The sequence below is a fragment of the Sesamum indicum genome, linkage group LG2 (assembly GCF_000512975.1).
Source record: "Sesamum indicum cultivar Zhongzhi No. 13 linkage group LG2, S_indicum_v1.0, whole genome shotgun sequence".
NCBI classification, from domain to species: Eukaryota; Viridiplantae; Streptophyta; class Magnoliopsida; order Lamiales; family Pedaliaceae; genus Sesamum; species Sesamum indicum.
This window is the reverse complement of record NC_026146.1, coordinates 4,431,508-4,457,730: the sequence shown is the minus strand read 5'-3', so window position 1 is coordinate 4,457,730 and position 26,223 is coordinate 4,431,508. Positions and strand designations below refer to the sequence as shown.

At 35.5% G+C, this 26,223-nt stretch overlaps 4 protein-coding genes across 12 annotated transcripts; 1 reads left to right on the top strand and 3 right to left on the bottom strand.

The window, feature by feature from the left end:
- On the bottom strand, positions 673-4,406 carry LOC105179700 (ABC transporter G family member 22). The gene is made up of 11 exons (XM_011103358.2): positions 4,363-4,406; positions 3,668-4,113; positions 3,472-3,560; positions 3,167-3,399; positions 2,919-3,074; positions 2,653-2,836; positions 2,264-2,572; positions 1,897-2,169; positions 1,514-1,798; positions 1,324-1,431; positions 673-1,218 (listed from the first exon to the last, which is right to left on the bottom strand). Exons 2-11 carry the CDS (start codon positions 4,083-4,085, stop codon positions 967-969), a joined length of 2,307 nt encoding a protein of 768 aa, XP_011101660.1. The 5' UTR covers positions 4,086-4,113; positions 4,363-4,406; the 3' UTR covers positions 673-966.
- On the top strand, positions 9,294-10,590 carry LOC105179693 (protein MKS1). Its single transcript, XM_011103346.2, has one exon. It carries the CDS (start codon positions 9,462-9,464, stop codon positions 10,191-10,193), a length of 732 nt encoding a protein of 243 aa, XP_011101648.1. The 5' UTR covers positions 9,294-9,461; the 3' UTR covers positions 10,194-10,590.
- LOC105179671 lies at positions 15,316-19,338 on the bottom strand. Of its 4 annotated transcripts, none has more exons than XM_011103324.2 (6): positions 18,804-19,338; positions 17,843-17,928; positions 16,255-17,283; positions 15,943-16,164; positions 15,717-15,838; positions 15,316-15,606 (listed from the first exon to the last, which is right to left on the bottom strand). In XM_011103324.2, the coding sequence occupies exons 1-6, from the start codon at positions 18,867-18,869 to the stop codon at positions 15,374-15,376; spliced, it is 1,758 nt and encodes a 585-aa protein (XP_011101626.1). In that variant the 5' UTR covers positions 18,870-19,338; the 3' UTR covers positions 15,316-15,373. The 4 variants fall into 4 exon arrangements, with proteins under 4 accessions (XP_011101626.1, XP_020553939.1, XP_011101633.1 ...); XM_020698280.1 differs by having other exon boundaries at positions 18,408-19,337; XM_011103331.2 differs by having other exon boundaries at positions 18,936-19,337.
- LOC105179636 lies at positions 20,392-26,222 on the bottom strand. 6 transcript variants are annotated; one of them, XM_020692067.1, is made up of 10 exons: positions 26,166-26,222; positions 24,808-24,883; positions 24,459-24,671; positions 24,255-24,379; positions 23,990-24,160; positions 22,864-23,148; positions 21,864-22,181; positions 21,464-21,745; positions 20,963-21,256; positions 20,392-20,789 (listed from the first exon to the last, which is right to left on the bottom strand). In XM_020692067.1, exons 2-10 carry the CDS (start codon positions 24,879-24,881, stop codon positions 20,596-20,598), a joined length of 1,956 nt encoding a protein of 651 aa, XP_020547726.1. In that variant the 5' UTR covers positions 24,882-24,883; positions 26,166-26,222; the 3' UTR covers positions 20,392-20,595. The 6 variants fall into 6 exon arrangements, with proteins under 6 accessions (XP_020547726.1, XP_020547728.1, XP_020547729.1 ...); XM_020692069.1 differs by having other exon boundaries at positions 20,963-21,253; XM_020692070.1 differs by having other exon boundaries at positions 21,464-21,742.

The window sequence follows — 26,223 nt, the reverse complement described above, 5'->3', positions numbered from 1 at the left end:
TATTAGATATTGTGTGAACTTAGGATAGAAATAAAAATAAAGCTTACGCTTCTGGGCTTTTCCACAGCTTTAAGCCCGTAATATAATTACTATACGCTCCCTTAAGCTTTAGCATAATTATTAATACTATTTTTTTTTAAAAAATTATTAATACCAACATGATATTTGATACAATTATGTATTTTTTCATGGGGGATTGAATTGTGAATTTCATCTTTACTATATTTTTTTTAAAAGTTAAAGAAATAGTAAAATTATAATTTATAGTCCACAAGAGTATTTTGATTAGTTTACCACAAAAAATGAATGAAAACATAATGGAGGTTAATAGATTGAACTAAATGTTAAGTGATCGTTCAAATTAGGGAATATTGATAATTTTTAAAAAAATAAAAAATATTTATAATTATGTCAAATTTTAAAAAAGTTCGGTATAATTTAACCAAGAGCACGTGACAGCTTTAATAGGCCAACGTATATATATGGGCTTAAATAGGACAATGAAGCAACTCTTATAACCTCAAATCAGAGATTGCTTTCAGAACAAGCGCAATGACATGAAGCCCAAGTCAATTGGCTTTCATCTCTTGTTTGAATTAGTTCTGAAAATCTATCATTGATTATCACATACTTCTTGACATGAAAATACATTTTAGTGGCAGAGGACTTGTGGAGGATGCATTTAAACGAAGGATGATCAAGTAAAATTTGATGGTGTGGTTAGGTTGATTAATGTTGCAATAAGTTATTCAGCTTTGATGGAAAGAAAGAAAATCAGCGAAATTCATGTGGTCTGCTCATTGATCAACTGCTTCTGGCTTGTAGTTCATGAACAATGCATCCGATTACTGTTGAATAGATTATTTTGAAGCAGAAAAAGTTACCAACTCTGATTATTTAGGAAGATGAGGAAATGGAAATAACATCAGTGGAGCTGCCAACTTTTGGTATCTGAATGAGAGGTTATTATGCCTCGTTCCGTAGTTTCATTCTTCTGAGGAGTATATAGGTCAGCATCCGGTACCCTATAATCATCGCCAAAATCGCTGCAGCTTCAGTTCCACCGTAGCCAAGCCTTTCTGCCTTGATGAAGGCAGAGTCGCAAATTACTGATCTTGGTGGCCCTCCTACGCAACTGTACTGAACTTTCAAAAGTAACCTGTATGTGTGGTAGTTCAAAGATACGTACCGAATCCAGGACATAAACCGAGGGACTTTCTGCACCGTATGCATGGAAAAGAACTTGATAAGTATACTATCATCAATTCTTGTAGGCTGATTAATCAGTTGAAAGAATTCAAGGATTGTATGCATCCATGGTACCTTAATGAAGAAACCACCAGATAACATGAATGCCATGACAGTAATGGAAGCTAATGTCGTTGCTTTCTTAACGTCCATGAACGCTGCACCTATGGCTAGTCCTAATCCCTGGAAAAAGGTTTCAGATGGAAAGAGTTGATAGCGAGATTATGGCGTTTGTGATAGATGTGGACGTATGCTTTTGTCTTACCTGAGCAGCAATAATGCTGAGAAAAATGGAAAGGAGAGTTAGGAAAAAGGCAGGTAACGTCAGCTTCAGTCCGACCATGAAATAGATGATTGTAAGGAATACAATGGGCAACAGGAGATCCAAAGGAAGATCACTGGTGTTTCTGGCTATAAGATACGCGCTGAGTTTGTACATGCCGACTGATCTCTCCTTAGCCAACATTGTCCTCTCTTGTGGGAATGTGAAAATGGCTGTAAAAACTGGAAAGAAGGCCCAAAATACTGAAATAAAGAACAGTAGTCCTGCCTGCATTTACTCCATGGTAAAAAGTTTAGAATGATATTAACTGCTCAATCCAAATCTTAAAATGTTGTTTTTACTGTTTCAAACTGTACCACACTTGCCTGATCTTGAACTCTCATGGTCGATGAAGCATCTGAATTCCACCAAAGTAATCCCACAATAACTGCTGTTGATATGACTTGAACAACTCGAACGGTGCTTAAATACTCGTGGCGCCTCTCCTTGAGGCCTCTTTGAAAGAGAATAGAGAACTGTGCACTCCAAGTTGCTCCCCATTCTTCTGCGCTACGCCTATTCTGAGTGATGATAACAGGTCTACCTATTCGTATTTTCTCCATGTTAGAAGCTCGTAATTCATAAGCCCCCAAAAGATACTGCAAAAACAAGTCATTCAGATGATAATATTTGAATAGAAGTGATACTGCAAGATACTATCTTTTTATAGTGGTAGAGTTTTTCTTGTTTTACCTCATGGACATCAACAGGTGAAGGCCCTCCATCTTTACACTCGAAACATTCACCTCCAGGTAAAAACTTATCCTCCAGCTCTGAAGGAATGGACTTGTCCTTAATATTACCATTGGCAAGATCAATCAGGAACTCTGCTGGAGTCATAGCAGTAAGCGGAGAGCAGCCGATGGATGAAAAGTACAACATTGCTTCTGAGGCTTTTCCAAAGTACAATGAGCATCCATTGCTCAAGAGAATTAACTTGTCGAATTTACTGAATAGTCTACTCGAGGGCTGATGTATTGTGGTCACCACTGTCTTCCCAGCCTATCAAATGGAGAAAAAGGAAAAATAGATGTTGATGATCAGAATTTCTTTCTCATGGAAATGGTATGAGGAATAATTACCTGAGCAATGTTACGGAGCATCTGAATGATACGAAGGGCTGTGGTGGAATCCAAGCCAGACGTTGGTTCATCCAAGAAAAGAAGTGAAGGATTGAGCAGAATTTCATTGCCAATGCATACTCGTTTTCTTTCTCCTCCCGACACTCCTCGCACGAACGTTCCACCAATCATTGTGTTTTGGCACCTACAACAGCGGCAACCTCAGATTACTTGAATCAATGATGATGAAAGTATTTATCAAATGTATCAAATTATCAAGAGAGTACCTTTCGAGGCCTAGCTCTGAGATGACACTCATTGCCCTTGCTTTCTTCTGTTCTCTCGACAATGTGTTGGGAAGACGAAGCAACGCAGAGTAAGTTAACGTCTCCCTCACCGTCAGGTGAGGAAACGCAATATCATCTTGCAGGACAAATCCAATCCTTTTTATCATCATAAAATCATTTCCATCAGCAAAAACAGGTTCTTGAACTAAATTGTCAGGCTAAAAAGAAAACGTGATTTGCCTATTTACCTGTGCTTCAACGATGTCGTGTATAACTGATCATTGTAAGTAATGGTTCCTCCACTATTCTTCACTCTCCCACTGAGAACATTCAGTAGAGTGGTTTTGCCACCCCCTGAAGGTCCCATGAGAGCAAGAACTTCTCCAGGGCATACTGAACCACTTACCCCTTGCAGTATGCTTTTCTCTACACCTGAGTTCCTGTTTCCCTTCAACTTTACTTTGTGATTTACATCTTCAAACTGTGATAGAAGAAATAAAGTTCTCATCAGCACAATTTTCGCTCTGTGAGACGATCGATAATGATGATTTACCTTCAGATAAATGCGAAATGGAGGCTCAATCTGTATTTTCCTCCAACTGCATGAATCAGAATCCTCCTCACCAGTTGGGGAGGATACACCTGATGATCACAAATCAATAGGTCTTGTAAGCCTTATATCAACGGCAACACGCTGTATCAGCAATAAGTGTTTCAGAACTTCCTGAAAAAGTCAAGAAATGTCTCACCTGATCTGGGATTTCTTAGTGTTATAACATCAGTCACACTTTCTGGAGGCAATGACGATTCATAAATGGATGAGAGGAAGCGTATTTCATCATCGCTGTCGGAATTACTTAAAAATGTACTCGTCCCCTCAAAGCTGCCAGCGACACGGTTAATCAATTCATCAATATTTAGTAACAGGTGAGAACTGAATGACTTAGTTTTGCGCATAGGTTTTTCCTTCTGTGATTCCTTATTTAGATCAAAGCTTCTCATCTTTACTAGAGTTTTTCTAGTCATTACATCATCCTCCTTTTCTGCTAGCTCCATGTTCTTTACATAATATGCACTTGTTGAATCTGTCGCAGCATTTTCAAAAAGACCAGCTTCATCAATCTTGGCAAAGTTCTCAGACAAGTCAATCGCAACTTTGTTCTCCATCGGTGCTGTAACTCCTCCAAACTGCTAACTGCATTATGAAAATAAAGTCTATAAGAAATATTCAATATCAAAGTACACCATCCATATAAATTGTTTTCCGTGTCAAATTAAAAACCTACAGTTCTTTTCTTAAGTATCATTAATTAGAAAGCAACAAATAACCAAGAACTTGAAAATTATGGCAAAAGATGGCATTTTGTTTTCTTTGGGTATGCAAAAAGATAAGCGAAGAAGGGCATGTAATAGGACAGTTGAGTAAACAGAGCATTTTACGTACGTTGCACCAATGTGTAGCTCACACAAAGGGAAGAATACGTTGACACCTTGAACGAAGCTTGAGGACATCCATGTTAATATAGGACCATATGTCGAAAGTGAAAGTTCACTCTATCCTGACTTCTCATTTTCTTGCAACACATCCAAAATGGAGCAACCAGACAACACCGACTTCACTCATATGCTTTTAGGCGAGGACAGTGAAAGTTTTGTTTTCGTTTTCTCCTGTTAAATTATAGCTTTGAGTGAAATGAATTTTCTATTTCAAATTCTATTACATCTTATGTTGTATAAATTTGTACACGCAGTGTGTATGTAATAAATGGAATAGAAGATGCAATAAGATTTGGAACGGAGACAGACCATAGTATACTGCAAGGACAAGCGAAACTATAAAGCAATAATACAAACGCATACTTTCGATCATCAACCTTGATTATCTGATTTCTTTGTTCATTCGGCTTTCAACCTTGTTGATCAGTTAACAATACTTTCAGATTCTGTTCACGTAAAGATAGTCTGTGACATCAATGCAAGAAGAAACATGTGAATAGACTCAACGTTCACAATTCTCATGCAGTTTTCAGTGAGCAGTGGTTTGATGTTAATGTAAACCTAAATACTCACCAGGAACATGTACATGTACCTAACTGGTACGACGTACATGGTCCTGATAATTGATCGATCATCAACTTAAGAAGAATCACAATCTGATCTCTCATTGAATGGAGTCACATCCTGATAATGAATCAGCATCATCGTCATTTGTTATCGCTCGCAACGTCTCACTAGTACACAGGTTAACGAGCGGCTGCAGGACCATGAGGGTGCCTTTGTGTCAAGGGCAAGGCACATTTTCACGAATAGAGGCAGACACACAGTGTCATATAGTACATCTATCGATTTTCTTTTCCTTCAATGGAAACAACATTAATTGAACCGCCACCATGTAATGACCATATAAGTACTAATCAAATTATTACATCAATCGACGTATGTTTGTGCATGTGAGGCTGAAACGGATGCACTATGTTCACAAACTGATCACGTATTTGGACAACTCGTTCACATTATGGAATTCGCGTGTCACTATTGGAGCATGGAGTGTGACCTCTTCAATTATAAGAAAAGTTTAAGTCTTTGCTTAATATCAATCTCACATGTTACAAGAGATCAACCTTGAGTGATTAAACACTTGACGTAGAATGTGTACAGTTTAGGGGGTTAAAGAAACGAGGAGAGAGAAAAGCGATACACTGTCTCCTGCATCAGGGAATCAAGTTGCTGTTTTTCAAAAGTTTAAGGATTGAGTTGATTTATCTACATTGTTCTTGAGGTTAGGGAGTGTCCTTGCATATTGTGCAAGAAGGGTTGGTTTAGACACCTCTGTCTCTATGAATTTAACGTACGTAGGACATCTTTTGGCGTTCTGAAATATGAAAATGTACACATCTATGAGATGGACTCATCTGACAATCTCAATTTCGAATAACTTTTTTCATGTTCCAGAACCTGTTTTGTCTTTAAATGAGAGAATAGACAGATCAATGGAGAAACAAGTGGTCACCCGCGTAGTTAACAAATCTATGGTCATTTTCATCAAAACGGAAAATTCCAATCTAATCCCGTTCAGCGGGGAAAAAAACTAAAGAAAAAGGAAAATTCTAGCCCGTGATATTAATATACAGTTAAGGAAAAATGATCAATTACACTTGCTTTGTGATTAGTTTGATTTGGCCAAATTTAATCCGTCCAGAAATTTTCCAAAGAAAAAGGAGATCAAATGAGTTTAGTTAAGATGATTTTGGAATTTGTAATCAATTCAGAAAGTGTTTGGAAGTCTGAAAATACTAACAGATTGTTAGGTCTTGTTAGGATGTCCTCAATATACAATCGATTTAGAAAGTGTTTGGAGATCTGAAAATACTAACAGATTGTTAGGTTTGTTAGGATGTCCCCAATATGTAATACATTTAAAAAGTGTTTGGGGGGCTTGAAAACACTAACAGATTGTTAGGATGTCCCAAATATGTAATAGATTCAAAAAGTGTTTGGATGTCTGAAAACACTAACAGATTGTTACGCTTGTTAAGATGTCCTTAACATATAATCGATTCAAAAAGTGTTTGGAAGTCTAAAAACTCTTAACAGATTGTTAGAGTGTCCCCAACTAAAATCAATTTTATGCTTAAGTTAGTGTGGGAGGGAAAAAAATAAAAGATTCTCTTAGCAAATGGTTTGCCTTGACTGAAAATGACTGCAGATGATCAGTAATATGATTTTTGACAAAAGTTAAAGCAGATTAGGTACCTTAATTTACGAGCCAGATCCCAAAATGAAAGGCCAAAAATCATATCAGACTATATAAAAATGTCAATGATCCTCGTTTTGTCAAAAGGACAATGTTGTGACATACAAACTAACAAAAGGACGTTGGAATTCAGACAAAGTCCACAGATATTCCGACTCCCAAAAGTATAACAATGTATGTATGTATCTCTCTGCCAAGAAATTCTTTCGACTTGGTCTATACAACCCAAAATTTTCAAACCCGGATCGGACCTTGACTGGAAAAGTACGACCTTTTCACTTTTCAACATGGATTTTGCCCAAGCTTTTTAGTTAATCGGGTTTACTTTTCTCGTACAATTTCAAACAGATTAAATGGGCCATACTCAATTGGATCTGGTCAATTTGATCGGATCCGGGGATTGACCGACATCCGGGTTGTGGGTCAACTCGTGCATACTAAGCAAATCATCATACCAGAAATGACATCCACAAACGTATACATCTTTTTTCATCCATGTTTTTGGTGGTTTGCCAAACATGATTATTCTTTTTTTTTTTCCTAAGAAAATAGTAAAATATGAAGAATAATTTACGAGAAAGTAGGAATCAATATTTGCAATCCCGACTATTAGTTGACTCGAAAAATTAAGTGGGTCACGTGTTATTGATTCAATTATTGGGTTAATAGTGGTTGGACCAGTAACATTATCTATATGTCATAAATAATTATTAATATTAAAAATATCTAAATAATAAATAACATTAATATACTTAGAAATTTATTTTTTAGCATTTCATTCTATTTTTTTGCTATTAATATTTCAATAGGATATGTCGATATAATAAATCGAGATTTGGTTAATAATATTAATATATTTAAAAATTAATATTTATTTTATTATCTTTGGTTACATTGATATATCAATTGAGATTTGATGTTCTGTCGAATAAATATATTACTCAATTTATTGAAATATGGATATTTTTTATTTTAAAAAAATGAAAAAAAGAAAGGGAAGGGTCAAGAATAATTAAATGAATACTAGTGCTTAATCAATTAAGCTTAGCAGCAAAACGACTTTTGTTCATTCATTTCTTGTAAATCTTTTTTATCAATTCACTCATTTAATGCAATTTATGACGATGGACCACGGCACGAAAGCATTGATTTTTAATTTAATTTTATTCATAAAAATATTTTTAAAATAAAATAATATCTTATAAAATGTACGAGCTTATAAAATCTTTTAAATAGATTCCGACAAACACCCTCTAAGTCAAGAACATCCAATTAAGTTGCGAAAACTGAATTCTGACTAAAGATGGCTTACACATTGATGAAATAAAACGTATTTATGAGACATGTCCGAAATATTAATAAAGCATTCTTTAAAATGCATACTCTAATTTTGTCTAAGAATTTATTTTCATAATTGGCTAAAACAGTGAGCAGATTAGAGATAATCTGAATATGATTAGACCCTTAATCACCATTAATTCTACTACTAAAATTACTATTTACATTATTTTCTCATGAAAAATGAAACCTTATAGCTACAAAAGTGGATATGTATTACTTCTAGAAACGTGATTATATCTAATCAATGCAGCAATTTGAGTTTCTAGAGTTAGATGACTTTTTAAGAGGACCATTATTTGTCCTTATTATATATATATATATATATATATATATAATTTTTTTTAAAGGAAAAAAATTCTCCAGCATCGGAAGATTGATTGACAAAAGTCAATGTTAAAACTATAAAATCTACGTACCCAATCAAGTCTTCCAGTCAATTAACTACCAAAACTTTCGGGTGGTATTAAATTTCAATAAGAAATGTGGATATATTAAATATTAAATCTTGTAATATATTAATGTAGAGGGGGTTGTAATAAAATTAAATACACACGCATCGACTGTACCCACCCCACGCCTTCAATGCTTTGTCTGTAGATGGGAAATGGACTTCATGTAAATACAATGAATTTGAAGGAGTAAATCCTATTCTAACATCCTACGATCATCTATTAATCCAAAACCATTTTAACTTTGACCGCACAACTGATTACGTAATTACTACCCTTAATTCTTTGACGATACAAATTAATATAGAGTTGATCTTTTCCTGACTCAAGTTGCCTAATTCATACTCTCTTCCTCCATATAATTATTGTTTAATTAAAACATCTTATAATATATTTGAAACTTATAAGATATTACGCAGTTATATTTGAAAATCTTTTAAAAAATAATATGAAATAAAATATTAAATGTTTATAAATTCTTCTAATAATAGTTTAAGGGTGTAGGTATCGTGTCCGATCAAATTAATTACGTGTATAATTCACCAGCTTCAACATGTAGGAGAGAATCATAATTACATACGTAGTAATATTAATTAAACTAGGTAGTTGCATCGATTCAAGAATCTTTGAAGCTTATATACATGCGAAGCTCCGTCGTCCGATTCTGATCCCAATTATCTTACATGCCAATTAAAACCCTGTAATCTCCGTTCCTAATTAACGTTTGACAAGTTCAAACATTTATTACACTACGAAACCGGCCTAGACCCTCCTCGGACCGTATATGCACATTACGTTACAATACACAACTAGCCAATATTCTCAAATATTTTAATAATTTCTAACATATATATTATCCCAATACTTCATTGACTAGAATCGCTTACATTTTTATTTCCTTCTTAGCATCATCACCTAAAATCAATTAGTACAACCATTTATTGTCACCACCAAACCACCTGCATCTCCATCCATCTTCCTCTCACCGTCTCCACCGCCATGGACATGCTGGACAACCCTTCAGGCCGGTCTCCGAAGCGGGAGCTCCAAGGGCCCCGCCCCACCCCGCTTAAAGTACGTAAAGACTCCCACAAGATCAGAAAACCCCCGGTGGCGCCGCCTCCAGCAGCTCAACCCTACCACCACACCCACGCGCCCCCACGGCCGCCGGTCATAATATACACAGTCTCCCCTAAGATAATACATGCAAACCCTAATGAGTTCATGTCACTAGTGCAACGCTTGACCGGCCCAAACTCGACATGCACCCCATCTACCAATTCACTCACAACCTCATCTTCTTCGTCAGCCTTCGCTTTCCCGGACAAGGGCGGCGCAATATCTCCGGCCGCCCGGTTCGCCTCCATTGAGAAAACAAAGTCGCCGGACGGAATCAGGAAAACAGTACAGGTTCTTGATCAAAGTATAGGAATAGTTGAAGGCATAGAAATTAGACCAGATATCCAGAGGACGGCAGGCCAATTCCCAGGAATCCTATCTCCAAATCCCAACACTCTTCCTCCAATTCCACCTAATTTTTTCTCCCCACCATCGGAAAATTACAATCCCTTAAACTTTTTCCATGACCTGAGCCCTGTGCTCCATAGCAACAGAAACTATAACTATAATCTAGACATCTTGCCAAGTCCATCCACGTTCATAATTTCACCTCAAATCAACATGCCTTCACCAAATACCTTAGATCTTTTCCATAGTTTATTTGACCTTTAGCCCCCTGTATACCTGTAGACAGAAATGGGTAGCTGTGGACTCATCCAGCTTCAATGGTGAGCAAGAAAGGGACTAAATTGGAATTTGAAGCAAGTGGCACTGCCTTCCCATTCAGGGTATTTAATTCTTTTTCTTTTTTCTTCTCTTTACAGTTGAAAATTTTTAATTTTTGTGGGCCTTATGAAACAGGGTCAAATATTATTTTCGGCTCTTAATTGGTAGTTTAATTATGATCACACTATATTTTTTGTCATGATGTATATACATATATATATATATATATAGCCTCTCAGAGCCTGGAATTTCTAGACCAGAGATACTAACTGATGAAGATTTTGCCGGTTTCTTCTTGTTTGTTTGCTCATTTGTAAATGTGTTCATCACTTAGTCAAAGTTGCAATTATTGGAAAAAACAACGTTGTGATTCCATATTTTTGGTGTTTTTTTCTGCTTGATGGACATCATCACGTTCAGTTACTTCCACAAGTTATAAATTCATTGTCCTTTTTTGTCAACTCTACGTTTTCATATGACTATATATATATATATATATATATATATATTAAAGGAAATTACATATTAATGAAAATGAATTAATTATATCTATTTTATGGTTAATAGTTTTTATCAAGATTGTGCTTTACCCCTTCAATTACAGAAACAATTCATTTTACTTGCTGTGATACGAGAAATAAGCAAAATAATTATGTGAAAAAAAATAGCAATTTGCCCTGTGTTTTAAAAAATAAAGTAAATTACTCTGTATACATGGGTTAATAGGGGTAATTTATTTTATTTTTCAAAACACATGAAATCATTTAATAATTCTCTTTTTACATAAAATCTTTTTGTTCTTTTCACATATAACGAGAGTTTAAATTGCATTTAAGCCTAAAATTACATGTAGTAGTAGTTGAAGGTAGCAGCCTTCCATGTTCTTTGCTTTTTATTAGATCTCCATCCCAAACTTTTATTTTTGTTTTGTAATTAGTTACATGTTCAATTTTTTTGCTTCTGCTAACTGAAAGAAACAAAAAAGAAATAATCTGATTCCTCAAACCCGCCCGGCGGCGAAATCGCAAGCAACTTCCATGGTTTTTGGGAAAATTTTAATTTTTTATTTAAATTAAATATATAATAAGTGTATACACTTAATACATAATTTAAAAAAATAATCAATCACATAATAAATATACTGTATATACCCTATAATTGATGACTAAACATATAGAATAAGTCATGGTTGATGGACATACTTCAATTAATTTTCTCCATACCTATTAATAGACATGGTTTGGTGTCCGTAAGAAATCACGTTTGTCATAAAAAGACATTCATGAATGTCAAAACTTGGCAGGCAAAATTATTTTTTATTAAATAAATAAAAAAAGGTACGTTAAATTAATAATATTAATAGTAAAGATTAAGATGAAATATAGAAAGCAAAAGGTGGATGATGGCAGGTAAGATGATTAGAAAATGATTAAAGCTACTATTCATCCACCTAATACACGGAGACGTCTCATTACCATCATTTCAGTTTTCAAATCGGATTAAAAAAATCGGCCGCCATGTGAATCTAGTTCAACAACATATACTTATACATATATTGATATACATATGTACAATAAAATATTTGATTTGGATTATATTTGATTGAATTTGAATTAATTGTATTATAAATCTTATAATTATCATTTGATTGATATATAATTATCAAAAGAGAAAAAGAAAAATGATGAAAGAATATAATTACACTTATTCATAATTGATTCGATTTAATTAGATAAAAATTTAAATAAATTTACATCATATATATATTTTATAAATCATAAATTAGAGTAAATTACAATGGACTTTTGTAAACTATATTATGATTATAAATATATTTTTATTGTTTGAATTGAAAAATTATAAATAAATTAATGACTATCTAACAAGTACCCTCTCATAGCAGTTTATTATCTAAAAGTATTTATTCAAGAACCATTAATCTCAAAAGAATATTTATAATTATAACAAACTTATAAAATCCATCGTAATTTAGACCGTAAATTATTGAGCATATGAAAATCAAGAATGTAGCTTGTGATCAACGTCTCTCAAAACTGAACAAGTAAACAGTTTTACAATTTTACTTTTACCCCAAATTATAATAAATTTGGCTACGTAACAAAAAAGTCAGTCCCCCCAAATGAAAGAAAGGAGTGGTCAGTCGCGTGCGAGTGGCCGAATGCAGCAATGTGGAAAGTCAACTTATATATAAAACGATTTCAGAAACAAAAAGAAGACAAACGACTTCAGTCGGGCAACTAGCGACTGCAAGAACCTGCAAACGAGAGTGTCTAAATCCCAGTTATCACACAGCACACTTTGCCGGTCCGACAAAGAAAGTTGCAGTACCTAAAACCCGAAAAGTCAGCCCAACTTCATCTACAATGCAATATAACCCTGTTTGGCATATTCTTGGATTTGTTTTACATAATCAATATAAGTCAAATTCGCAGACGACCCACCATAAGCATATGTAAGACTTTGCGGTTGAGAAGAAGTTTCTAACTAAACAAGTAAAATGTAGTTTTTAATCTAACAAAATTGAAAGAACTGAAGGCAGTTGGAAATGCTAATTCCGGGTCAGCAGGCGTTCTAGCTAGTTAGCTAAACCACATTCGTGATAGTTAAGAGACTCAAGGGCAGAGGTTGCAGAAACTCCAAGCACTTTGTTATGCACCCGAAACATAACTAGCAGAGTTGCTCAGTGCGTGGACGACGAGAACAACAACCTGAAGCCAGTATCAATTTATCAAATCCAAACGTTTATAGGCATGGGAATCTCATCTTTCCGCTTAGAGCCCTCATTTTCATTTAGTTTATTAGGGAGTGTAGAATCGCTAGCCAATCTATATCTATATTTGCACATTTCCCATATGCATGGGATTGCTCGAATGACGTATTAAGTCTATGCTGCTCTTTCTACATATTGGATTCTGTAATCCTTCTCTTCTTTTTCGTCAGACAAACGTCGTCACATAACTTAGCGTTCTGCGTCCGAGTCTCCTTGACCTTTTCCTCCTCAAGCTCTGGGAATAGAAAGAATAGCTTGTTCAACATTCATATCTCCTAATTGTGTAGGTGAAGAACTACCATGCACCAGCTGATTCACCATTTTCAACCAATATCAAGCTTTGTACAAGGCATTATATGATTGTTCTGAGCCAGCCTTATCAAACACGCTGCCCCTATATCATTTTTCTCTGTTCCAACTCCAGAAAACCCTTTTAATATTTTCTGCTACTTTCTTATAACTAGTCTGGGATTGAATGGCATCATCTCCGCCGACCGCAGATTCTTCTTCTGCTGCTGCTCACATTCGTCACAAACCCAAGCAAAAAATTCACGAAAACTCTCTGCTATAACATCCAAACAGCAGCTGAAACGACAGTAGAATAGAGTGAATCAAAACCCATCCAATCTCGTACAGACTGCAAAGATGTGGCTGAATGGGAAGGGGAAGTCGTAAGTAAACCCTACTGACGAGTAATCACATCACAGGAACCCAAGAGCCAGACTGGTTTCCGTGTCAGACCTAAGTTCTAGAAACACACAACAACCACATATAGCCGAGAACACAATTTACTCTTCTCAAATTTTGTGTAATTATATATAAATTTTTTATAATTTTAAAAATTATAACTAATATTCCTAAAATTTGTTTTCATTTAATAAATAGTCATTTTGTTAGTTAAAATTTATTTATATTAACAAAAAAACTAAATTAAAATGGATATTTATCCTCGATTGACTTATTGTAAATCAAACAATTTTTTTGCAACTAAATTATTTTTTAAACTGCGACGATATACCTCCTCGTATGCATTAACACGTGAAGACATATGAGGGTAATTTGATCATAAAAAAATTTATTTAATTTTCAATAAATCAGTAATAAGTCAAGTGAGAGTAAATATAAAAAAAATTTTAACTTTTTTTATTAATATTAACAAATTTAGTGAATTTGGACTAACAGAAAATTTATTTGTTAGACAGAATCGAACTTCAAGAGTGCTAAATTTAATTGTTCAAACTATATGAAATTTACGTGTAATTACACCAATTTTAAAAAAAAAAATATAATTATTCCAAAAATCAAACATCGCCCCTGTAAAGGGTAGTAACGAAAAGGAAAATTGTGTTTTAAGTCCTCTACTTTAAGGTTTGTTGCAACTTTGGTGCTGTAATTCTAAAATATTATCAAAATCACCCCATAAGTTTTTCGTTTGTTCAAAATTTACCTCACTATTAGTCTTCTCAACAGAAACTACCACATGATACACACATAGTAATTAATCATCCAGCTTTCGAAACTCTTTTTTTTTTTTTTTTCTGGATAAAGTCGGATTCTTAATCTTACAATACAAAGAGTTACAATGGCTTTATAGTATACAAATGGATTTAGCATTTCAATTCAATAAAATAAAATATTAAATAAATTAATAATAGTTTCAATTGTAGTAACATATTTTTTATTTACCTTCATTATAATAGTAACAATTTTCTTTTTTCAAATAAACAATTCTTGGTTCCATTTTCAATTTTCAAAATAATAATTTAAATGAGTGTGAATAAAATAAGTGTTGTCCCCTCAAACACGATTTCAGAAACAGAAAGAAGACAAACGACTTCGTTGGGCAATTGCGAGTGAAAGAACCTGCAAACGAGGGTGTCCAAATCCCAGTTATCACACAGCACACTCCGACAAAGAAAACTGCAGTACCTAAAAGCCGAAAAGTCAGCCCAACTTTATCTACATTGAACACTGTTTGGCATGTTCTTGGATAGTCGGATTTATTTTACATAATCCTGCTAACCAACAAAAGCTGAATAAGTCAAATTGGCAGACTACCCACCATAAGCATATATGAATCATGTAATGCTTTGCGGTTGAGAAGAAGTTTCTAACCACACCAAACAAGACCCAAGAGAAAAATGTAGTTTTCACTCGGACCAAATTCAGCATTCATAATTTCATCATAAACACTAGGCCGAGAGAAAGCCCTCGACGTAGATGGAAATGCTAATTTCCGGTTAAGCAGCCGTACTAGTTAGCTACACCACATTTTTGATCGCTTGCATGGTTTAAGATAACAAAGACTGAAGGGAAGAGGCTGCAGAATACACTCCTAATAAGTGCCCGACACATAACTAGCAGAGTTGCTTAGTGGACTACAAGGACTCCGAGAACAACATCTCTCCGCTCTCACAGGGTTTTTACCCCCACTGAAGCCAGTATCATTTGTCAAATCCAAACTCATCGCCGGTTTGTCCCCTGACTCCGGTTTATGGGCATGAGATTTTGATTGGGGACTCTGTCTGCCCCTAAATACGCCCCATAAATAATGCTTGCCCTGAAATGCTGCAAGACTGTTTATTGTAACAGGGTTGCTTGTGCAAGAATTGAAAGACTTACTATGTGAAAATCGGCTCCAGCATTAATAGGTCTCAACAAGAAGGAACCAAACTTACTCCAGTATAACAGTGGCAATTCTGTTGAAGTGAAAATCAGAAGCTCAGCATTCTGCATTATGCCTTTCAGAGCAAGTTCTTTATGCATCATCTCCTTAACCAGGTTCTGATAAACTCGTTTACTTCAATAGGAAAATAGTAAAACTAAGTTTATAAGCAAGTACTGAGATCTAAGAGGAGATCGAGTAACAGATAGATAGCACGAAAAAAATATGTAGACCTACACCTTATCACAGATGAGAAAAAATAGAGTGCAATATTATCACCACTGGGTTCTGATGTCTGAAAACTTTTTGGCCATACATCTGACCTTGGTAACATTTCCAGGTGAATCACTGGTTGAAACTGACATGCTGCATCATATACTTTTCCACATGCTTTGCTGGACATATGAGCTATAAGCCCATCAAGAATATCATACTTTTTGTTCCAAATATTGAAACTTCCGCTGTCATTATTTAGTAGCAAATTACTGATAAGAATTTCAAACAATACGTAAATTCAGCAAAGTTTGTAGTCAAATTATGATTTTTCTCACCTCCAAATTGGGACTATAACTGGGTCAGCAGATGAGCTAACTAAATCTTTTGAATAATCTTTGTAGAAATCGATCATACCGTGAGTTGCAGATGACTTCTCTTCTCTACCTTCTGATTCTCTGTTCCGAACATGTTCATTGCTTGGGATGAAGTTCCTTTCTTCAGTATTCAGGTTAGCACATTGATTTTGCAAGTTGAGCCCTTTATTTTCCCTGAGAGGTCTATGTATCGTCTGCCCCTGTAGTATAACCCCAGATGACTTACAAATTCTCTTCTTCTGTGAACTTTTCGAAGATCCACTACAAGATATAGTAGGATGCTCTGCCATGCGCGGATCAGTATCCAGATCATGAGGTTTTATGGAGATACACCTTTGATCTTTCTGCTTAGAGCCCTCATTTTCCTTCAGTTTATTAGGGAGTGTAGAATCGCTAGCCAATCTAGAGCACTCAGCTATATCTATATTTGCACATTTCCCATCGGATTGCTTGGATGATGTATCAAGTCTATGCTGGTCTTTCTCCAAATCGGATTCCATAATCCTTCTCTTCTTTTTCACATTTTCCTTCAGGGAAACATCCTCACATAACTTAGCATTCTGCATCTGAGTGTCCTTGACCTTTTCCTCCTCAAGCTGCTGGGAAGAGCTTGGCTGACATCTTTTCCTTTCATCGGCTGCAGAAAGAATAGCATGTTCAACATTCATATCTCCTAATTGTGTAGGTGAAGAACTACCACCAGCTGATTCACCATTTTCAACCAAATCAAGTTTTGTACAAGCATTATACGATTGTTCTGAGCCAGCCTTATAAACACGCTCTTTTGTTTGAACTGCTTCTACATCATTTTTCTCTGTTCCAACTCCAGAAAACCCTTTAATGTTTTTTGCTACTTTATGATAACTTGTCTGGGATTGAATAGCATCATATCCGTCCAGAGAAGATTGTTCTTGTGCTGCTGCTTCACATTCGTCACAAACCCAACGAACAAATTCATCAAAAGTCTCTGGTATTACATCCAAACAGTAGCTGAAACAACAGTAGCATAGAGTGAATTAAACCATCCAAATCCAAGGATGAGAAAAGTTCAGATCCTAAAACCCAAAAACAAGCACGGGTTCAGTCAATCATGTACATACACGATAAATGAAGAGTTTAATGGTTAAACAAATTGAACACTGAGTCTCAACCCACAATATAGGAACAACTAAGGAACATTGTAGTCTGGGAATATAAATCAACAAGAAAACTTCACTAGAATTCAATGCCACATGCCAAAGTCAAACTTATCATATTTTGACATAAATCACCTTTTTATTTTTCCTTCTGTATCCTTCTCAATTTCCAAGATTACTAGTTAAGCTAAATGGGAAAGGGAATAACTAAAGTTGGGATAACAGACATTGATACTTATGGATAATAATAGGACAGCATGCACCAAACAGTAGTATACACTGGTAACCAGTGAGAAAGAGAGAGATACACACACAAGTTTAGAAAGAAGAAGAAGAAGGGGACAACATCGTACAGAATGGAAATGTGGCCTGAATGGGGAAGAGGAAGTTATAAGTAAACATCATGAGCTTACCGATGCACGGCAACATCCAGACATTTGACACAGAACACAAAGGCATTATCAAATCCTCTATCGCCACACTGCAGACATATCATCCCCTGCATGATGAATTTATAGACAAGTCAATGCTAACAAAAGCTGGTCAAATATACTAGGAATTTTGTAGCTATTTTCTTCAAAAGCAGCTCGAAGGAATGTTGGAAAGGTTTTGAGCAGGATGATACTATGCAAATTACACGATATACCTGGAAGATACAACCTATTTAAAACTAAACTCTTTAAATTACATTCTACAGATAAATGACAAAACACATGAACAATGCAAACAAATTGTGCAGCCTTTTGGTTGCCTGTTCAGCATATCTCAGAATAGTCTAATTGATTTGCTCTTAATGGGGAAAAATAATATATTGCCACTTAAAATTCTCTATATAATCCCTTATCATTGGAAAGATCTTATCAGCTTTTAAGATTTATCAAGATAACATATTCCTAACAGAAAAGGTAAAGCCTTCTGCAATTAAAACAAGCAGTCATGGAACAACAGAAATTCTGCAGTCAAGAAAGCATGAATCACCTTTCTAATTGAGATAATAATCAGCACATGCAAAATTTTACAGCGCAACACAACTGATCGTATGTGCAGGCTCCAAGTGCTACGTTTTTCCCATTGGTAAGTGGCAATCGAACATTATCATGCTAAAACAAAGGCTTGTATCTACATTGATATTTCAATTTCAACCAACCATCCACACACCCCAATCACCCTCCTCCCCTACAACACACTGACACACATAAATTGGTAGGTCCCGGAGTAACATCCAAAGAACCAATCTTTCTGAACTACAAGTAAATTCTTTGTTTAGTCTGAAGTCCAATCACAAGCTCTTTAAACTTTGGGGGCTGAAGGCATAAAGGGAGTATAACAAGTTAACATTTGGTAAAAGGCTAAAAATCTTGAAAAAGTACAAACCCGCTTCTGAAAGACGGAATCTTTAACTTGTAGGGGCACCCATATATACAGATTCACAATGCACATTCACACTTAAGAAACAAGATGATTCCAAGAAACAAAGGCCCATAGAGAAAGGAGTATGAAGTTTACCATGACGCAACGAGATTAAAGAAAATCAAAACAGAGGACTGATCATGACAAAAACTGAGTGATACGACGGATCTTGGGTCTTCATATTGAAGAATCGATCTTTTCAAGCTATTTCTTTTTTAATCTGTTTTTTCTGTAATGTGAAGAGCCCCCAAATAAAGAAAACTTTTCAGAGGAGTTTGTTTTATGGGCAACAAGAAAAAAGAAAATTTCTACCAGGTTCCTTTTATATTCTTTCTGTATCTGGGCTTCTTTTGCCAAACCCTAGTAAGGATTAATCACATGCACATGTCCCGCCGTACAGGGGCAACCCACAGAGGCGGACTCGTTGCCTTGTTAGAGCAAAGTTGTAGAAACATTGAAGAACAACTACATATACCCATGAACAGAAGGGAAGGAGCAACCTCTGCCATTTGGAAGGGAGAAAAGAAAAAGGGAATTGTTTTTTAAGTCCTCCACTTTGAGATTTGTTGCAATTTTGGGGCTATAATTGCAAAATATTATCAAATTGACCCCGTAGATTTTTCTTTTGTTAAAAAAATGTAAATATTATGAATATCGTAAATGAGCAAATTACCCTCTATAAAAAAAAATAATAATTTACCTTCATGTGTTTTTTTTTAAAAAAAATAAAATAATCTTTATACTGAAAAATAAATTGATTGATTTTAAAAAATACAGATAAATTATATTTTTTAATTTACGAATCTAAGTGGGTAAATTGCATTAAACACTCTTTTTTGTTCAAGATTTACTTCACTATTAGTCTTCTAAACAGAAAGTACCACATGATTCACACTTAGCAATTAACTATCAAACTTTGGAGAATTTTTTTGGATAACATCAAATTCTTCAATCTTAAAATACAAAGAGTTGTTGCAATTGTTTTCTTTTCTTCTTCCCCGACAAGTCTACTCATGCACACACCATGGTTTGAATCCAAAACCTTCAAGAGAAAATTCTGAAGAACAAACCATGGTTTATGTCTAACGAGTTGTTGCAATTTTGATACTATACTTAATCAATTCATTTTAATCTTATATAGGAACTTTTGCTTACAAATTCGCATCAAATTCTTTATTATCTTTTGCATTTGCATTTGTTTGACCATTTTGAAATAAAATTCGATGAGAGTGTTTACATTGAAATAGAAAAATATGGCCATCCAAGAATTGGGATCAGAATAATCACCAGAAATGAATCCAGGCTATCGCTCTCCAATTAAACGAACGACGCAGCCAAGCATGAGCTGGATAGAGTGTTACTGACAGCGACATGATCAATAAGTTTCTCACTGCAAATCTGAACTTATTCCCTCCTAGACTTGGTCAGTTATTTAATGAAATGAACTTACTATAACTGATGTATTAATATATATGTGGTGATTCTATAGTTGTAATAAGACTTTTGTGTTCATATTTCTAAATAAGGATCACTTAGCTGGCAGAACATTCCGTACTAGTTCAAGAGTTATATACAAACATCTCAAGATTTTGTTGAAGTTTTAACACAACATGTTGCTGATCATATACACAGGAGAAGGAGCAAGTTGAAATACAAAGCTGGGAGAATCCAGTGCAATACATCTATCTGCCTAAACTTGGTAGGAATATTAGCTAGATGCAAAGTTGGTTAAGGTGTTGCCTGAATATCATTTCCGCTAAGGCATTGAAGCCAACCGACTCTCCAGTGATTGAATTTCAGATTGCATCTTTTGCAGCCTGGCATTCTTCTCGTCTATTATTTTCTGGAGACTCTTTTTCAGGCTCTTATTCATGATCTCGTCGAGGGTTTCTTGGAGGATGTGATGACGCTTTGCAGACCACTGTGATTCGCTCGCTTTCCTCTCAGCTTCTGTGTACAAAGCATTAATAACGCAATTCGTGTTTACATACAGGTGCGTGTATTTTGGGATGAATTATTACAATGTGCAGACATAATAGTTTCATTTCATTGACAAAAAGTGCAGGTTCAATGATATCATAGGAGGGGCAAAATAGTTCGCATATTATCTAATAGAATCTTACCTTGTAACACCCTTTCAACAGTCTCCAAGGGTACAGCCTTTGATCCTTTCCTACGTTTATTCATTCCTTCAGCCATCCAACTTTTGACTTCTGGCGGCACATTAGGGCAACCTTCCAGGTGGGTTGTTGGATCACCTCCAGCCAAATGTGCCTTTAGTCGTAAAATTCCTCCACGTTTCGAGATGAAACCACAATACTTGCATTTTGTGGCCTGTCGTATTTCATCCAGCGGTATAGCATGTTCCCATGTATCATCTAGTGGCCTTCCCCTCTTAGAATGTCTGGCTGAACCTGCTATTTAGGCACAACAAAAACTTGCTAAACAATGGAAGAATCAGGTATAAAAGTATCGTCACACTTTATTTCTAAACTGATAGCTAATATCTCAGATAGCTAAGCTCAGAAGCATAAAGCATCTTTTCCCTTTGGTCAATCTTTATTTGCAACAGTAAATAGAATTTAAATGTAACATTACTTCATCATGTATCTCTGAAGGATTACCATGAGATTTCCTTGTCCAAGCTGCCGATGAATTTTTTACCCACTCATTGAACCACTGTTCCATCACACTCTTGACTTCTAGTGATACCCGAGGGCAACCCTGCAGCTGCAATTGAGGGCACCCTCCACCCAAATGCGCCTTTAAGCGTGAAATACCTCCATATAGAGAAACAAAACCACAATGATTGCATTGGGTCTTTTGCCTCGCCTCATCCAGTGGCTTTGCGTGTTCCCAAGCATTATCTAGTGGCCTTCCCCTTGTTTCGGCCTGTGCACCAGCTGCTGTAAACATGCATTCCCACCCCAAGAATGGAAGATCAGAAGAAAATAAGGAAGTCATCTCATCAGGAATCAATGGTTAATCACAAGTTCAAATTTCAAGTCACATGAATGAATATACCTTGAGACTTTTTCATCCTAGATGCCGCCAAACTTTTTTCCCATCCAAACATGATTCCTTTTATTTCGGGTGACATAGTGGCCATCGAATTTTTCACTCTCTCAGACATGACTTCTTTTGTTTCAGTTGACACTTCTGGCCAAGCCTCCATACGCGATTCCCGATCTCCTCCACCCAAATGTACCTTATGATGTGAAATCTCCTCACGTAAAGAACCAAAGCTAAAATACTTGCATTCTGTCTTATCCAATGGCTTGGCGTGCTCCCAAGCAACATCATGTGGCCTTCCCCTTTGATCAGTAGGTGCTGCCGCTTCTGCTAGCACCCACCACAACATACAGCAAGAAAATAAGAATAATATAAAATATATTAGGGCGCAATGTCTGTTGTCACTTGCACCATCTTTCTAGTATATCAAAAATTTCATGTTAGTTATTGCCCCTGGAAAAAATAACTGCTAAGATTGTTAAAGATTTACTCAAACACGAATAAACATTCAGAAGCTAGTTTCTAACATGACAAAACTAAATTCTGTGGTCATTACCTATCTGATAATTATTATCATCATGTTGTACAAAAGGTTTTCTAGCAATTCAATGAATTATTGAAATGGATGAGCAATAAATGTGCATAAGAAAAAACCAAAGAACAATTTGATTCATTCACTCAGTGACCTTCCTTGTATTTGGTGAAGATAAAAGATGTAGGTATTTAGACACTAAAAAAGCAGTTCTTGTCCTTTGTTGCAAGTCTTATCAGTTACTTGGAATATCTGTCTCAAAAAACCGAAGCGGATAAGGGTCTAGGTCATTGTTCATGAGACATTAACACTGCGTAAACATCTAAGGAGTGCCAAAATTTGAAAGGAGTAACTGAATCTTATCATCTAAATAGCAGCAGCCACAAACAGGCAATTGCTCTATGCTCAGCCACAAAATTTAAGACTGTAGACTAAAGTATGCACATGATGTTACCATATGGTATCTGGGTTAAGGCATACCTCTAATTTCCTTGGTCCAAAGAGCTTTCGTGTTTTTGACCCATTGACTGAACCAGTCAGCCATGTCTTTTTTAACTTCTGGTGACACCTTATGGCAAGCTGGTAAGCGGATTCTAGGATTCCCTCCCCCCAGATGTGCCTTAAGGCGTGAAATTCCACCATGTGTAGAAACAAAACCACAATACCTGCACTCTGCCTTCTGTCTCAACTCATCCAATGGTCTGGCATGTTCCCAAGCATCATCTAAACGTCTCCCCCTTTTATCAGCTTTAGCAGCATGATTTGCTAATCCACAAAGGCAAAAGGAAGAGGAAGCAACAAAAAGAAGGAATATACTATCAAAATGCCCATCAAGTGCATCAACATAATAGTAGGTTACCAGTAAAATGAAGTAAATGAGAAGCAGGTATACACAAGAATATAAATAAGTAAATACGCAAGTCGAGCAAGACCATCATCAACACGCTTCAGAGTTACAGTTTTCAGATCATATTATCTTCTAAAGAACTGAATAATAGAAATAATTGAATGTATAAGAAATAAAATGTCCATGAAAATATCCATGCTACAAGAACACAAGATATATTCATAACAACAAACGAACAGGCCAAAGATGAAGACCAAATTCCTAAAAACAAACTTGAATATATAGCTTGTACATCCATACAGCCAGAAAACAGATTGACATCTAAACAAATGGAGGCATCTCCACAGATCTTGTAAACATTTATGATGTGTTTAATTTTCATTAAATAACATTTGATTGTTCTTATAATGAACAGTATTTGCTGCTGAATATTTGTTAGACAAATATCATTGACGAATCCTTAAAGTTTAAGTTCAGAATCATACTACCATCTTAGTGCATAATATTTAATTCAAAATTTTTCAGGACCTAATATTTAGATTATGTTCCCTTTAGTCCTTTGGGTAATTTCTTTTTGGAAATTTAAAGGCAAAATTGTCAATACTTTAAATAACATAAAATTATCAAATAGAAAATTCTAGCTGAACAGTTAAGTTCATAGAAGTTTTTATATCTGCAAAGAAGAACCTGAATTTCAAGCTCTAAACGAATAATAATATAAAGCAGAAGCATGACTGACAACATTTCTCAAGGACTTACAAGGACTGTGCTTGCTCGAAATGGTTACTGAACTTTGCCCCTCAAAGCTCCTGTAATTACCTGAATTTGAAGATAAAATCTGCCTCACTCTAACATAATAATCCGATTGATCATATGAAGCAGCTTGTTGTCCCCTGAAGACCCCCCAAAAGTAAAGTTTCCCCTGGAATCCTGCAAATTAAAGAGAAATGGAACAGACAATGTCACTTCATGTAAGTGAAAAGCATAACAATGCTTCTATATATACAATGATTAATGGACTCACTGTGAAGTTTCTCTGGCAGTTGGAGAGAACTAAATATTAAGAGTTCTGCTTTGCCAATCATTCCTTTAAGGGCAAAGTCGGTGCAGATTGCATCATTCAGCAGGCAATCGAGAATCTCTTCACCTCTGTCAAAGTACATTGCATGTAAATAGGGGGGAAAAGGAAGGGAAATAAGAAATACTAGAGTTAAATTTCTTCCCCCACCTTCCCTCCGGAAAGAAGAACAGTGCAATACTTTGTTCAGTTGGTGGCGAGCTCTTAAAGGATGCAGGCCATACATCAAGCCGTGGGAACATTTCTAGGCATAACGACTCAGGCATCGTACTTGCTACTTCCAGCACTTTCATGCACGCTTTGTTTGAGACATGAGCAGCCACATTTATATATAAATTATGACTGGGTATTTTAAACCTTCCCCTGCTCAGAATATAACCAGTAGTTGTTAGTCATCCTATATCAAGCATAACCGTCTTCTTATATTCCTATGACTCGAGGAAAAGGAAGCTACTCAGCAAACATAAATGGAGTGACATAGAGGGAGGGTTCATCATACCTCCATGCTGCAACAACAACTGGTTGTACAGTTGCACCAAAATTCTGTGCCGCATTACTTTGCTGATCTTCCATTGCTGCATTCAGGGAAACCATGGGATGAATCGTGCTTACATTTCGCTCACATCTAATGGCTAATATCTTTTTTCTGATTGTTATACATTTGAGAATTTCTTAGCATAAAGAAAATTTCCAGATTTTCTGCAGTAAAAATGTCATCTAGATAAACTAAATATCAGCTTTGTATAAAAAGTCTAATGTCAAGACCTGTAATAAGATAACCATCGAAGACTAAATAACAGAAAAAGCATGGAGGAGATGTCTTACACACTATGACCCTGAAATTGGCATAAAATGACCATTACAAAACTCAGTAATTTAAAAATAATCACACCCCAAAGCCAAATGGTGTACAAAGACCAAGTCCAATCCCAGTCAAAGTACAAGAGATGTTTATTGTGAATCCACTGCGGAAAAGATGAAACGGAATGGTTTGATTTGCTATTACAGAAGTAGCCAAGATCTTTTCTTTCCCAATTTTGCAAAGTGGGAGCAAATATTGAGCAATTCATGCTCATATAAATTAGCATTCAAGTACAACAATTAAGTTGTTTAATAACTCCAAAACAAAGTCTCTTAAGTCTCTTTTCTTCAAATGGAACAACCACAATTACTCGAATTTATAATACTTCGTAAAAGGTTTTATAGTACAAAGTATTTATTATTTTCTTTTTCCCTTATCTCTTCTATCATTTGGGTGGCATTACTCTGTATGCTTCATTTTTATGCAAACAGGAAAACTTCAAGTGAACCAAACACACAATAAGTAAATGCTTAATAGCATCAAATGAAGTAGCAGAGTAATCCATAGAGCCAGGGAACTAGTGTTCAATTATAGAATATACAAAGTTCAAGAAAAAAAAAAAACTATTAAATTATGCATGGAAAATAACTAAATTCCAGAACTTGATTAAATGGCTTCTACAAAATGAAAACTAACTTGCCTTCACAATATACCAACTCTTCAACTCAACCAAAGATAGGTAAAAACCCATAATGCCTTAAAATTCTCTTATTCCAAATTAAAACAAAAACATTTGCGATTGAGTAAAACTCCGCATAGAATTACGGCAAATATCGCGCGCACACACAAACAAACAGTCAAAGTAGCCAAAGACCCATCATTCACTTACTCACCATAAGCAGAAAACCAAAGAATTGAAGAGAAAATGTACAGTTTCTTCTCCCTTAGGGGAAAAAATCACAATTCCAGGAACTTCGGCAATTAGCATTCAACGATCAAGCACAAAAAAGGAGCAATGAGAAAATTGGGTGGAGAAAACATGAGTTTACATTTACCTGAAGAAGATTTCAAATTTCATATGCGTTCTCTACTCGAGAAAGATTAAATATATTA

Excerpts from the sequence above, each read along its gene's own strand:
- LOC105179700 (XM_011103358.2), bottom strand. The coding sequence starts at position 4,085 with ATGGAGAACAAAGTTGCGATTGACTTGTCTGAGAACTTTGCCAAGATT. Across the intron at positions 2,573-2,652 it reads TGCTCCGTAACATTGCTCAG|GCTGGGAAGACAGTGGTGAC; the intron begins GTAATTATTCCT and ends TCCATTTGATAG. Across the intron at positions 1,799-1,896 it reads CCATGAGAGTTCAAGATCAG|GCAGGACTACTGTTCTTTAT; the intron begins GCAAGTGTGGTA and ends GAGTAAATGCAG.
- LOC105179693 (XM_011103346.2), top strand. The coding sequence starts at position 9,462 with ATGGACATGCTGGACAACCCTTCAGGCCGGTCTCCGAAGCGGGAGCTC.
- LOC105179671 (XM_011103324.2), bottom strand. The coding sequence starts at position 18,869 with ATGTGCATTGTGAATCTGTATATATGGGTGCCCCTACAAGTTAAAGAT. Across the intron at positions 17,284-17,842 it reads CTGGATGTTGCCGTGCATCG|CTACTGTTTGGATGTAATAC; the intron begins GTAAGCTCATGA and ends CTGTTGTTTCAG. Across the intron at positions 16,165-16,254 it reads GTTATAGTCCCAATTTGGAG|CGGAAGTTTCAATATTTGGA; the intron begins GTGAGAAAAATC and ends AAATAATGACAG.
- LOC105179636 (XM_020692067.1), bottom strand. The coding sequence starts at position 24,881 with ATGGAAGATCAGCAAAGTAATGCGGCACAGAATTTTGGTGCAACTGTA. Across the intron at positions 24,161-24,254 it reads ACTGCCAGAGAAACTTCACA|GATTCCAGGGGAAACTTTAC; the intron begins GTGAGTCCATTA and ends TTTAATTTGCAG. Across the intron at positions 23,149-23,989 it reads TTCGAGCAAGCACAGTCCTT|CAAATCATGCTGCTAAAGCT; the intron begins GTAAGTCCTTGA and ends TTTGTGGATTAG.